At 40.1% G+C, this 14493-nt stretch overlaps 1 protein-coding gene across 1 annotated transcript; it reads right to left on the bottom strand.

Annotated features, from left to right (window-relative positions):
* Positions 1-1680: 1680 nt before the first annotated feature.
* On the bottom strand, positions 1681-14456 carry ptcd3 (pentatricopeptide repeat domain 3). The gene is made up of 23 exons (XM_083906188.1): positions 14356-14456; positions 12683-12735; positions 12243-12282; positions 12070-12115; positions 11908-11976; positions 11332-11436; positions 9714-9837; positions 8822-8925; positions 8239-8400; positions 8076-8136; positions 7190-7272; positions 6869-7013; positions 6625-6675; positions 6439-6528; positions 5386-5414; positions 5094-5200; positions 4677-4755; positions 4489-4579; positions 4290-4375; positions 4052-4197; positions 3923-3964; positions 1988-2146; positions 1681-1822 (listed from the first exon to the last, which is right to left on the bottom strand). Exons 1-23 carry the CDS (start codon positions 14442-14444, stop codon positions 1780-1782), a joined length of 2004 nt encoding a protein of 667 aa, XP_083762314.1. The 5' UTR covers positions 14445-14456; the 3' UTR covers positions 1681-1779.
* Positions 14457-14493: the final 37 nt, after the last annotated feature.

The following is a 14493-nucleotide window of genomic DNA, read 5'->3' as shown; positions in this document are numbered from 1 at the left end:
CATCTTGTCTGAACATGCAGCCCATAAAACTGTGCAGAAACACACTCTCAGTGCATACCTGCATTTGCTCACACAACACTATCTTTATATCTAAAGATGGTGAAAGGTCCACAGCAGCATTCCAGACCCTTAACTCAGTCTCCCATGCATTTGGTCAGTTATCACAGAGAGAAATGTCACATTTCCCTCTTGGCCTCTCATAGTTCATGGTCATGGATTCACGGAGAATGCTAATCACTGTCACACTTCATATTTTCCTCCGGAGGATGCTGTAGTTACTGATCTTCTTTAATTTGCTGTGATAAACTCAGGTTTCTGTATCACATGATCTATAAAAGTCATCTGATGCATGTATTTCTTGAGAAGACTCAGAATGCATTCATACTGCATGGTGCAAGTGAACCAATTCTGATCTTTCCTCCCACGTGGCACAAATCACACATATAATCCATGACAGTTCAAGCAGGAAAAAAAACCTGGAGTCAAATATGTCAGATCAGATTCAGGCCTCATTCATATGTGGAAATAAATCAGACACGAGTCAAATATGTGCATTTGCATCTACAATCAAGTGGACACATCCGATATCCCACTATCAATGTCACTTGCACGTCCTTCACCCTTAGAACACAGAGCATTTTGGCTGCTTTTTTCCATACTATGTTTAAACATATAGGAATGTGCAATTTCCAGTGTCTTACATCCTTTTTCTCAGCAAAGCCTAGGCCATCTGATAACAAAAATAAAATATAACACCTACATAAACACATCTGAGTGAAAAGTACTCCAAAAGTTATAAATAGGATTGAATTTGTGAAATCTGGAAAGACATCACAGTTTAAAGTTCACTTTAAGAACAAAAATAAAAGAAAAAACTGTCTATTTTGGGACTTCTGCACAATTATTGCTACTTTATATCACTACTAAAAATGTGATATAAAATGAATCATTACTTTGACTCAAAAAACACATTTTGTAAAGCCTGAATGTGTTACCTATAAACTCACACCCCCAGGATGTCCATATAAGGAGTTGTGTATTATTCTCACAGCAATTTAGCATGGGTGCACCTGTGGCACAGAATTGTGCCGCGTGAGCACTAAGGGTTACAAATAAGACGGTGGTGAATGACATAAATACATGTGTCCACTATCTATGATCACATGACTCTCCCTCAACTGTTAGAATGGAGGATGAAGGCTCAAGCCTGTGGACATATTCAGGTCAGTTGCTATGTCCACTCTGTGGATTGTGTTGATTTGGAGGTTTGTTCACATCATGATTATTTTTCTGAAATATGGCTGAATTCTTTTTTGAAAATTGCTGTTCCTAGATCCCTATATCCTACAGTATAACTTATTATTATTGTGGCTACAGATGTTAAACTAGATGATAAAAGAAGATTTGTGGCTCTATTTCTGGGCCAGGCAACAATTATTACTTCAACACAGTATTTCTAGCATTAAGTTGTTGAAATGCATTTCGTATACAGATTTATTTTTAATTGCTCTGGTGTCTGATCAGTGCCTGTATTTGCATAGCACTGTAATTTCATTAGGTTTCATAATCAATATCAGGAAGTAAAAATGGTATCAGAACATCTCATTAGGAACAAAAGGAGAGGAGCAGTGACCCCGAGCTGACTCAAAGACATTATTTATAAATGTCACATTTTGTTTATTACACAGATACAGAGAGAAATGCAGTTTATGGATTCATCAGATTATCAGTGGATTTTAGGTTCATTTACAAGTGATATTGGTGTCAAAGTTGTCTCCTTCAGTCAAATGATTCTGTAGACTCCAGTTCAGATACAACAGCTCTGGACGAGGCAGAGAAACAAGACACATGTCACTAAAAACAGACACAAGTTACTCAGTCACAAGTTCGGACAAACGGGACACAACTCAGAGGAAGTAATAATACCTACCTTTAAACACACAAGCTTCCTGTTGCAATAATGAAAACAACATAACGTGCATCTCACCTTTGCTCCTTGGTCAGTTTGAAGTCTGCCAGTGTTTGTTTTGCCAGCTCTGCTGTTGCAGGCAGACAGAAGGCTGCAGACAGCTGAACCAGGTCCACAGCTGTCTGAGCGGAACCGCTGCTGTGACACACTGACAGGAAGTTCTTCATCAGCTCGTCACTGCGGAATGACACAGCAGGAAACACACGCTCAACTCAGAAACATGTTTGTGTTATGGCTGCAGTATGTAACTTTTGTTTTTGTGATTCTGATGTTTCTGAACAGCACCATCAGTACTATCAGACCTGCCTAAGGGAACGTTTGTTTGTATACAGCAGCAGCGCGGGACGAGTGAAGAAGCATTTACTGCATCGAAGCTTTTTGAGCAGTAGGATTTTGTGGCCGTTTCTTTATGTTTTAGTCCAACAACCTTTTTTTTTGTCATTCTGAAAAAGTTCAGGAAATGTCTTCATCCACACCAAACTCTAACCTGTGACTCTGAATGCTGTAGCACTATATGCCAGGCCTGTACATGAGACAGCCCCTGGCATTAAACAAATCACTTCCTGTGTGCAGTGCAGGAATGCTGTCAGGTGACAAAAAACAAAGTCAATACAATACCACTATTCTGGGAATCATTCGTGGGAAGTGATAGATTTAATCAGCAGAGTGTGAACTCATTTGATAATTATTTGAATGTGACACAGATATTTGGTCATATTTAAAAGATACGCACGGCAGCTTTATCTTAGTCCATTGTGCTGCTGCAGGTGTTATGGAAACATGGTTAGTCTCTTTCACATGCATTATTATCAACGTTTTCCTGTTTATATGTAAAATGATGTGATTCGTAAAAATAAACTATGTTTCCAAATAAACACAGTGTTCTCTATTTAGCCTGCCTTTGTGTTGAGCACTACGGTTTACAATGATGTCTAGAAAGTTGTTAAAGCTCACATAGAGTGGTCCTGTTGCACATAAATGTTAGTTATGGAGGTCTTCTTACATATATTAACTTTTTTTTATAGTCAAAAACCTCCTAGTTGCTGTAAACGAGTCGATTGAAATCCTCTTTTCTGACGCTGTTCGTCAGCCGCGATGTTTCAGAGTGAACTCTGACCCCCAGAAGACAGAGTCTTGTGATTGGCCAGTACTATTCAGCACACCAGCTCTCAGAAGCTCCCCCTTCTGGAACGGTGGATAGACTGCTACTAATTATCAAAACATTGTTTTAACAGTGTTTAAAAATAGCTTCGTCCCGACTCCCGGCCGCAGTCCCTTTTATGACTTTGACCCGGAGTCAGACCCAGAGTCAGAAGACACTGTCGCTCGTGAAACACCTCCACAACGGACGTTATTCTTCTTCTGCAGTTCAATGTACGCAACCGGATGTGCCCAGACTAGTGCCCGGATCAGGACGATCGGCTGTTCAGGAGAACCGCTGTTTACGTAACTATTACGGGATTTTCAGAGATCTCGCTGAGCCCCGAGATAAAAATAAACAGCGTTCTCAGCAGTGGCCGAAACATCAGGGCTTCATACACAAGGTAATGATACACACCAAAAAAAACAGCATTAATAGGAACTTCCGGTCGAGTTCCGCTTTAAGAAGGTAAGCTGTTACTCCAACAATAGTAATAAATTCTCCTTTAAAAAACTACACAAACTTCAGGGAAGACTCCATGTACGGGTGTACTTTAAGTGTTTCTGAGTGAGTAGAGGTTTTTAAATTCATGTATCTGCTCTGTTGTATAATTTCACACTCTACGTACACTCAATGTACATCTACTGGTACAGGGGTCAATGTCTGACATCACCAGTGTGACTCTGAAAGCAGTGAGTCAGAAACACAAATTGGTCACTGGACTCTACATTTAGTCATACAGATGACTAAATGTAGAGTTTCACTTGCTGAAATTTGCTTTGTGTGTGGTAGTTATTTGAGTGGAGACTCACGGTGGAACTCTGTTGTTGGATTTAAAGATCTGCAGCATCTCCCTGCAAAGAGAACGACAGAGGAAAGATGTTTGACTCTACAAATAATAGTTTTTATAGAGAAAAACAGTTATACTCTCTCTCTCTCACCAGGCCTGTTTGGTCTTGTTGGCTCTCAGCAGCAGGGAGGTGATGTGTGTGAGGGAGCTGGCGTTCCACTGCAGACTGGCCCTCCCTCTGTCATCGTCATACACACCCTTTATATCGAGAGCACACTCTGCAAAACTCTCCTGAACCTGCAGCCACAGAGGTTGAAAATAAAAACCACAGACGGTTGTCTGCTTCACAGCAGAGGACCATGATCACACAGAGTGCTCCTCTCACTGACCTCAGGGCTGTGCTCCTCTCTGGCCATGAGTGTGAGCACCTCCTCCACCACCTGTGGCCTCTTATCATGACCAAGAGATCTGATGTCTGCAAACAAATGGAATAATATCACGATGATCAGACTTGATGAGCTGTCACGATTCACACAGTTTAAACCACACATTCATATATGACATTACATTCCCAAAACTTCCACTCACCTTTCCATATTTGGGGCAGCAAATCTAGGCGATTGTCTGCGTCCAACGCCTGCAGCAGGCCTTTACAAGCTTGAAAGCTTGGGTAGTATACCTACAAGATGGTAATTAGAGGCAATAACATATAAAAACTGGCAGGCACCCTGGAATACAATCATACACCTGAAGATGAGACGCTGTGATTTACTGACCGAGGGAACAAGCCGTTTGTACCACTTCAAGATGACATCAATGTGCTCCATCAAACACAACAGACTGAAGAAGCGACCGCTGTGGAGGAGAGAGGAGGAAAGACCAGTTCAGTTAGTGAGGAGTGTGATTGTGATGTTGTGCGTTCATTCATAATGTACTTGTGATCAAGATCATGCCTTAAAACAGTGGTTCTCAAACTTCTTATACCACCTGAGAAAATAGTGAGCTCTCAAAGTAACTTTAACTTTATTACCAATGTTAAAATACAGACAATATTGATTTCAGGGCACCCCTAATTACAGGGACATATTATAGAGACAAACAACCATCCACTATGGTCACACCTATGGTCAAATTAGAGTCCATACAGTACATGTGAAAGCTCTTTGCTGCCACCAAGAGGTATGTAGACTTACTAATAAATACCCCGTAGGTAGGGATCTCCCAGCAACTTCCAGTTATCACCCACTTCTGCAAGACGCTGTACTTTATAACCCAGCTCCATGTCTTTAGTGTCCAGACACTGTGGTGACAAAGATGGGAAACAGAGAAAAACAGGACAAGTCAATGACTTAGAAGATTTACTTAAATACTGAATAAAAATAAAATACAATAAAACAAATGTGTGAGTGCTCTTCATTGTCAGAGCTTAACTCTGCAGAAACATACAGGACATAAATACAAGACCAAAATGATAACTATACTTACTATTTTCATTGCAAAACAGAAGAATTGAGCTAGAAAAAATAAAGAGATCAAATCAGTCATGAAAACCACCGTACTAATGGATACATTTTACTGATGTGTTCAGTTAGATTAGATAAGACTTTATTGATCCCACACTGGGGAAAAGCACATGCTGCAGTAGTTAAAGGACAGAGAATAAAACGGAACACAATAGAATACACTTGAAAAAAAATTGTAGTGCAGGGAAATTCGTTCCACAATGGGTGAATACCATATCTAATACCCTGCCCTGCTGGTATATACAGTATATACACTTAGAATCCCTCAAACAGAGGCAAAGTAAGAACATCCACAAGAACAAATAGATAGCTTGGATATGCAGCACTTCTATTCTCTGGATTTCTGGATGCTGCAGCAGAGCCACATAAATTCAGCAGAATTCAGCATGAGCGGGAGAGGAAGTAGGAGAAATTAAACTTTTCAGAATAAAACACCCCGTGTTGACACCACATATTTACTACGTCACAGAAAGAATCCTTGCAAGCCCAGCATGCTCCTGTTTATTCGGTCGGTAGAAATAATGTGCCGTTTGTTGTGTTTATAACATTTACAGTGTATTTCTGTGCGAGAAGAAACCCCCCCCAATAAAAAAAAAACCTGGCAGTAAGTGCAGCACGTTCATTCTGCAACCAGTATATTTACCTGACAACCATAAATACTATTCAAGACGGCTGTATGAATGAACTACGCAGAGCAGTCTGCCTTCACATCATCGATTCATACATTACTCATTTATGTGCGGTGGCTTTTATCACTTATCAGCGTGAAAAATGTCATGCATGGCGTGTGAACTCATTGAAATGCGCCTCACGCTGAATGTGTTTTCGATTGCCGTCACTCGATCATTACGCCCCCTGTGGTGCTCAGTCACCCCTCCTTCCCCTCCCAACTCACTGATAACTCCCTGTCCACTTTTTGTAGGTTTTCAAGATCAGGCATTGGGCAGAGTTGGCCTCAGACCAGGGGGTTTAGTTACTCTTTAAAAAAAAAAAAAAGGAATACAAAAATCCTTACCATCTTCAGGGTCCCGACATGTGAAACTTGTTCCATTAATTTCTGACAAGATATCCTGTAGGATGTCAGTGGGAGGCTGACCAGAGGAGCCTGGAAAGACAGAAAACATCAATTTCAACATGCAAACCACAGCACCAGAGACTGCAATTGTAATATTGTCATAATGTGATGTCACGTCGATCTCACCTGATCTGTTAAAGAGTACCAGGATGTGTTCAAAGGAGGCCAGGCTGGGAGCTGAAAACACATGTGCACACATGAAGGAAAAAAAACTACCCTTGACGTGAGCATTTTCTTTACAGACTTTGGTGAAAAGAGTGAGCAATTTACAATGCAAAAGAATCTTCAGTTTCTGGTTAGAGCAGGCTGTCTAATGACAAGATAAGCAGTAAACACATGCCCCCCCCAGAGCTTTCACTTTAATGATTACCTATTCCCAAAGCCATCATCTCATTTAGAGTATGCAGAGCTTTTGTTCTGCCCAAAGAGCCACACAGTCTCAGAGACTTCAGGACACAGTTGAAGGTCAACAGGTCGGGCTGAACTTTCTGTTCGTTCATCTGCTTCAGTAAATCCTGAACACACAAACACACACACACATTGTTTTTTTAAGTTCAGGATGTCAAATTAACTCATTGGTTATTCAAGAAAATAATCCACAGATGAATCAATTATGAAAATAATTGTTAGTTGCATAAATTACGAAATAAATCATAATGCAACATCTACAGAATATGTTGAAGGGTTTTACCTCGAACAGGTTCCATCGCTCGCTGAATTTTTCTCGGACACGAGGAGCTGCTAAAATCAGTGCGTTGAAGACGTGGACATCAGCTGGAGACAGAGTGTTGGGATTCATTTTCAGAAGCTTTCAATGAACACATTTTTAGCAACAACAATTCTGAAAATCCATTCAGAATTCTTCAACACGAAGCCCCACCCCTCTAAAGTTCCTGGTAATCTGAAAAGTCTGACTTTCCCTGGGTAATATTGGTGGAAATGTGCCAAGGTTTTTCAAAATCTCGGGTAAATGAGAAAAGGTCCTATGGTTGAAAAGGGCCTGTAGTCAATTTTCTACAGTTTTCCAGAAAAAAGAAACACATGAAGCTGACATTTACCTGTCTGAAACATTGTTTATATCATATCAGCTAATCACACATTTTTACATTTGCTGTTAAAGCTGCAGTGTGTAACTTAAGCAGGTGTTAATACGTCTATGTAATATTGTCTATTTGTTTTTGTTTTTTTCACACCGTGCTGAAAAAAGGCTCAGTCAAGCAATACAAAATCAGACCTGACTGAGGGAATGTTGGTGTGCACATAGCACAACATTTCTTCTCTTTTTAATTTACCTCTGAAACGTTTTGCTGTCTTGCTTTACAGGCACAATGTTGCACTTCCAAATATTGCCAGGTGACACGACATTTAAACACAGCTATATCGAGAAAGACAGAGCTACACACTTAAATGAAATGCTGATGAATTAAAACAAATCAATCTGTCTTTATTTGGTCATGATATGCCATTTTGACCACTTTTAAATGTTTAGATTCAGATGATCTGCATGTGAAGAGTGGTCACATATTTAAACTGTACATGTAGACGACAGGTGTGATTCACTACTTTCTTTAACTCACCAGTCAACCTTTGGTTAAGTAAGTCAGTGTACATGCTGAAGGCCTTGGCGTGGGCTCCATGCTGGAGAAACAGAGATACAAATGTGTAATTCATTCAAGTTATTACCATTTGCTGACTTATAACTAGAGTAATTGAAATGGAGTGTACAGAATGTGCCCATACCTTCACCATGCCTCTGATTAGAGCAGAGTAACAGCGAGTGTCTCTCTCTGGCAGCACATTAAAGATTCTCTCTGCACTGTTGTTGTCCTCCCAGGTGCACTTGGGAGAGTCTAAATACTCACGGAGGTTAACTTTCCTCTTGTTTCTGCCTTCTACTGCCTCCTGAAAAACACACAGGGATACAGGTAAACACAATTATTATGAACCAATATCAGTCTTCGATGGTGTGTGAGAGATTGTAGCTGTATGTATATCTTAGTGTATATCTTGGATGTATATCACTGCTGATTTTCACAATTAAAAAAGTAGGTGGTTTTAGGGTTAGATATGGGTTAAGGTTATTGTTCGGGTTAGGAATTTAGTTGTGGAGGTAAAGATGAGGCTAAGGGTCTAGGGAAAGTGTGACATCAATGTCCGCACTAAGAATGCTTTAAATAATTTCAGTGTGTATTTGTATTTGTTACCTCTTCACAGTGTATTAAAAATAATATTTAACTTGCTGCAGCAAAATCCCAAATTGAAGCTTATTGCATGTTGACACTCTGTTGACATTATCCTGAGATTTGGATCAGAAACTACTCACCGCATCATCTGCCTCTGCGTCCCCCTCCTGGACAGGGTTTTTGTCACAGTAAAGACAGATTAGATCTAACAGGTCATGCGTTGTTTTCATGGAAACTGTTGTGCCTGGAAGAAATAGAAGAAGTTATAGAAATAAAAAACTTAGTAGATCCACTAGTTTATAGTAACATTAAAGGGAGACCACATACAGTGTGTGTGTGTGTGTGTGTGTAAAGCCTGCCCCACACTCGAGTACAATTGGCCAGATTTCTGTCCTGCCCTGGCCCTTCTGACAATCCTTCTACATTCTAATTTAACAGATTATCTGGCCAAATTATCCTGTAGTGTGAGGGGATTTAATGTCATTGGATGCACCAGAGTCTTCCTGATTTCAATTGAGGCACGAGCAGAACGCTGCAATAACCAATGAAAGTGGAAAGTGGAAAGTCTATTCTTCTCAGCCATGACTTCATCCACCGTTTGTGTTTATCAGCACAAGACATCACACGTGCAACAGCTATTAACTGACAATGCTGACGGTCCACCATGTCTGTTCAGATTCTGTTCATATTTCTGTGAGATCCCAAATCACTGGAGGGTCTCACCCAGACACAGTATATAAAAGTGGACGAAGCGACATGCATGTAGCAATTAGCCACCAGGGGGCGAGAAAACTGGTCAGAAAAAGTCAGGGAGGAGATTCCAGGGATTGATTTAAAACGATTAAAAAGTCTGTGGTACTGCATCCTGTGCTTTCTCAGGATTAAAACATGGAAAATCGGTCACACTCGGTCATTGTGTCTGATGACGTTTTTAAAATCTTCTAAGATTTGAAAATCCTCTAGTGTGGGCTTAAGAGAAAGTGAGAGAGAGAGAGAGAGAGAGAGTGTTTGTGTGTGTTTGTGTGCTCTCACCAGCTTGCAGTAGCTGGTCATACATGTCAACAGCAGCTTTGACTCTCCTCAGGTTGATTCGTTCCTTCAGACCCTCCTCGCTCGCCTCCTCAATAAGCGGGGACACGGTCTCTGGCATCAGACACTACACACAAGCATGAGAGAAACAGTTAGTGATGTCATGATAAAAACATTTATTATGAAGCACTCTCATAAGCCATCACTGCACTCCAGGGGTGCTCCACGTGCTCATCAACGTGCTTGCATGATCGTTGCTACTTTGACACACGCACATTCGTCTCATAGTAAAACACATTAGATCAACAGCAGCGGCCACAATGAACACATGCATGCACGCACACGACACGCTCTCTTTCACAAACACAAAGTCTACACACTGGCGATGCATACGAGGATTTTACTGTCAATTATGCAACCCTAACGCAAAAAGGCTGCGATGAAGGAAAGAAAAAAAGGAAAAACAAAATCCACAACCCAACACCACAGCCTGGATGGAACAGCATACCGTAACGCCTAGAAGTTTATAGGTAAACAATAACGTAGCCTACCAACTCAACAGCAACTTCACTCATTAATGAGTCAAAACCTGATATTGATTATTCTGTCAATGATCACAACTGGCTTTAATGAGACAAATGTAGGTTAAATCAAAAGTGTTACTAACTACACACACCAGGAAAGAAATTATAATCACCACCAAAACTACAGCAAAAATGCTTGAATAAAAGCAAATCATGGACCAAATCTACAATTCAAAACCATCCCGACACATCCTTTAAAACATAATACCACAGTCGGCTATAACACATATTTAATTTCTTGTCTTTTAGGTAGTTTATCTGGCATCACAATGCAATGCGTTGATAGTTAGTGGTCATTAACAAATCAATAACAAGAGAAGGCTGGCACACGTGTGTGCTCCCACGGAATCTGCGCCTATGCTCGTCAGTTACATCACTTTTTGAAAGCTAGTCCTCTGTCCTCATTCACAACATACATGACCCTTCTCTGCAGTCTTCCTCTGATCCTTCAGTCTGGCAGCTCCATCTTCAACATCCTCTGTCCAATATAATCACTGTCCCTCCTCTGCACATGACCAAACTGGATCAACCTTGACTCTCTTACCTTATCTCCAAACCTGAGCTGTCCCTCAAATAAGCTAATTTTCTAATCCTGTCCACCCTGGTTAATCTTAATGAAAATATAAGCATCTTAAGATCTGCCACGTCCAGCTCCGCCTCCTGTCTTTTAGACAGCACTACTGTCCCCAGGCCATACATCATAACAGGTCTCACTACTGTCTTGTAGACCTTCTTTTTCACTATACTTCTGTCACACATCACCCCTGACACTTTTCTTCACTTCCCTTGTCCACTGTCCATTGCTTTGGATGGTTGACCACATCCAAAGCAAGTGCACCAACCCCTCCCCCTAGCAAATAGGCAGTGGCCATACTCAGTGGCAAAGAAAACTGGCAAAAACCACCTTATCATGGTTTAAATGTATGTATACAATGATGGTGTGGAAGTCAGGTGTTTTCTTCTATTTGGCCTCCAATATTTAATCTCATCACTTTAGACGCCTGCATTCACTAAAGGTAGAGCACAGGCTTTCTTACTGGTATATGTGGCTGAGCAAAGTCTTCAGTGAAGAACTTGGGGTTGCTGTTGATAAAGAATTTGGCTGCCGTACTGCCAGACTCCTGAGAGAGACTGAAAAGTTTCTGCAGAGAGAAGAGAGAGAGACGACGATATGTCAGTAAGAAAATAGTCACACTGATTGATAGTATGTCACTTTTATCACAGGAGCTATATGCCACAGAAAACAGAAAATAATTTATTTATGATGACAAACACAAACTTAACTGAACAGATTTACTGTCATCTTTGGTCAGCTGTGCTTTATGTTATCACCACTGATAAAAATGTAGCATTCTTTTATTACCAGATGCTCTTATTTGGAATATAATAATAATAATGATAATAATGATAATAATTATAATAATTAATAGTAGTAGTAGAAAAAAAGATAATACATTTTGGGTGTTTTACATTTTATGTTTCACATTACCACCAGATTTTCCAAAACTAACTAAAAGCAAATGATCAAACCCATTGTTAACTAATGAAGTCAATATATGACAAATGACAACAGAGTGTAAAGTCAGTGTAAAGTATAGTGTGTGCTGACATACAAACTCATTCATGGTCCCAGGAGAGAGGTAAGGATCATCCTGGAACTTATAGTTGTATGCTGTAGGATCCTGGGGATGAAAAGCAACGACAGTGAGCAAACAGAAAAACTGACATGCAGCTTCATAGTCACAGTGATCTGTAGGAGGCCTGAGTGCCCTCACCCTGCCCACAGTTGAAGCCAGAGCCTCCAGCACAGCCACTTTGCTCCTGTTTATCAAAAACATTAATTCACTGAAATTTAAATGATACATAACTTGGTTTGAACTCATTGCTACCTGGCTATTATGTGACACCTAAAACTTAAAAAAAAGAAAAATAGTGATATAGCACATACCATGTTTTCTTTCTGGGGATAACAATATTCTCTGTAGATTCTGGGGGAAAAAAACAGAGGAAGAGGTATGACTTTGATGTAAATTATATTTTAATTGTTATTAACAACACTCTGTCTGTCCACGTCCACAGTCATATATGGATCACCACACCAATTATTTCTTCCTCTACTTTTTGATTTTCACATAAAAAAACAGACCAGCATGGCCAACAGCATAACCTCCTTGGTATTGGTACAGTGCTCATAGTCATTGTATTGACAAAACAAGTCACCATGGGTGAGGCAAAGTTGCTCAGTGTTGTGTTTCTGGAGAACAGATTTATTTCATAACTGTAACACTTTTGGCTATTTACGATGACTTATATGCGAGGAGGAAAGTCGTCCATGTGCTTTGAACATAAAACGTTTTAATCATGATCACAACCCTATCTTTAATGTACCTTTGTGAGCCTCCACGGCTGTTTGTTGCAGAGATGGAGTCCAAGCAAAACTCCTGGAAGAAAAAAGAAACATGAATGAGCTGAAGACAGGGTCTCTGCAGGTTTCAACAAGTCAAATTTAAGACTTTTTAAGACTTTTTTAAGACCATAATGAATACAATTCAAGACCCATTTCAAATCCATACTGGCAAAAAAGTACAAAAGACATTGGAGCCACAAATCGTTCAAAATCGGCTTAGCTGTGGGCTTTCATTAAAGGGGCCATATGTAAGAATGTGGTCAGTTACTACATTCAAATTCAAAATACCGAGGTCTTTTAGGTTTTGTTTTCTGACGTAACTGGCAACCCGTGGTCGCTCGGCAGCTGAGACTCTACTGACTGCAATGATTGGTAGACGGCGGTAGGTGGCGCCACATGCCAAAACATGATTTCAAAACATAAACATGATTTGCAGTCTGCAAAATATATTTTTTAATGCAAATATTTTGTCTGTACTGTTGTTGTTGGTGAGTTCAGTTTGTTATATGAACATTATTCCTGAGTCTCTGTGACATATTAGGAGGATTTTATGGCCAGTTGCTTTAGATTTATTACATAATGCACCTTTAAGTTTTCTCCGCTGCTATGCTAAGCTCTAACACACAGTGGCACGCGCACAGCACGCTAGCTAGTGGTGCTCGATAAATTCTCACCGGGCAGCACAGGTGGCCTAGTTCCGTGTTGTAGTTATGTTATCGCATCCTCAAAAATAGAAACATTTCAACGCGAGACTGAAGTTTATGCATGTTTTAAATAACGGTAACGTTAATAGATTTTAAGCCCTTTCAAAATTGTATTTAAGATCTTTTGTGAAAACTTAGGAGAATTTAAGACAATTTAAGACATTTTAAGGCTTTAAATTCAAATGATTGGATTTAAAACTTTTTAAGACCCCGCGGACACCCTGTGAAGAGGACTCATGGAAGGCCGGATGATAGGCTGTAAACACAACATTTTGCTCCTCAGTATACTACAACCACAGTTAAGCAGTAAACACTTGTTAAACAGCGAAACACACCCAAGGTAAACGTTCATATCAATTGTGTTCTGTCAAAAAGCATATTTGCACGGTCTATAACATTATATCAATATGTAGATCCTTTATTTAACAAGGTAAGAAAAGTCTCATTGAGATAAAAATTTATTTTTTGTATTTATTTTTCAGTGTGACAGCCTTCTGTTGTACAAAGACAGGTATTTACCTTTGGCATACAGAACACAGCCAGTGATGAATATGATTCCTATAGCTTGTGATAAAACAGAGGATACTGTGATGTACAGTATCCAGAGTTTTGAGGTATAGATCAGTTGTGTTTATGAAAGTTAAATCACCATAGTCCATTCGTTGGTAGAAAATGTATTTAAGAGAAACATAGTGTCTGACAGCTTTTTTACTAGATAGACATTTACTAATAGACATTAAATATACGAGGTGAACAACAAAAGCATGAGCAGCGTTTAACCGAGACTGAATTGAAAACCGTGTGAAACATCTGACACTTTTGACATCCTGAGACATGACCTCCTGCCTGATGATGCTAGCTGTAGCTGTCAGTCAGACTAACGAATAAACTGACGTAAAGCGGGCCGAGTAACACTATGGTTCAGAACATCGCTGCCGATGTTTTCTCACCTGTGACTCCACAACTGCTCAAAGTTATTTGTCAAAAACCGTCCATTTCTCTGCATATAGTGCCCTACGTGCCTCCCGGACGCCGCCATGTTGAAACAAACAGAGGGATTATGGGAAGGGAGAAACCATGCGGTGAAA

The sequence above is a fragment of the Microchirus variegatus genome, assembly GCF_963457635.1.
Source record: "Microchirus variegatus genome assembly, chromosome: 19".
In the NCBI taxonomy this organism is placed as follows: domain Eukaryota; kingdom Metazoa; phylum Chordata; class Actinopteri; order Pleuronectiformes; family Soleidae; genus Microchirus; species Microchirus variegatus.
This window is presented reverse-complemented; position numbering and strand designations above follow the sequence as displayed.

Bases quoted from the DNA above. Each gene is read 5' to 3' on its own strand.
- ptcd3 (XM_083906188.1), bottom strand. From the start codon at position 14,444: ATGGCGGCGTCCGGGAGGCACGTAGGGCACTATATGCAGAGAAATGGA. The intron at 5,415-6,438 runs GTAAGGATTTTT...TATTTTTTCTAG, and splicing joins ATGTCGGGACCCTGAAGATG to CTCAATTCTTCTGTTTTGCA. The intron at 1,823-1,987 runs GTGAGATGCACG...TGCCTCGTCCAG, and splicing joins AAACTGACCAAGGAGCAAAG to AGCTGTTGTATCTGAACTGG.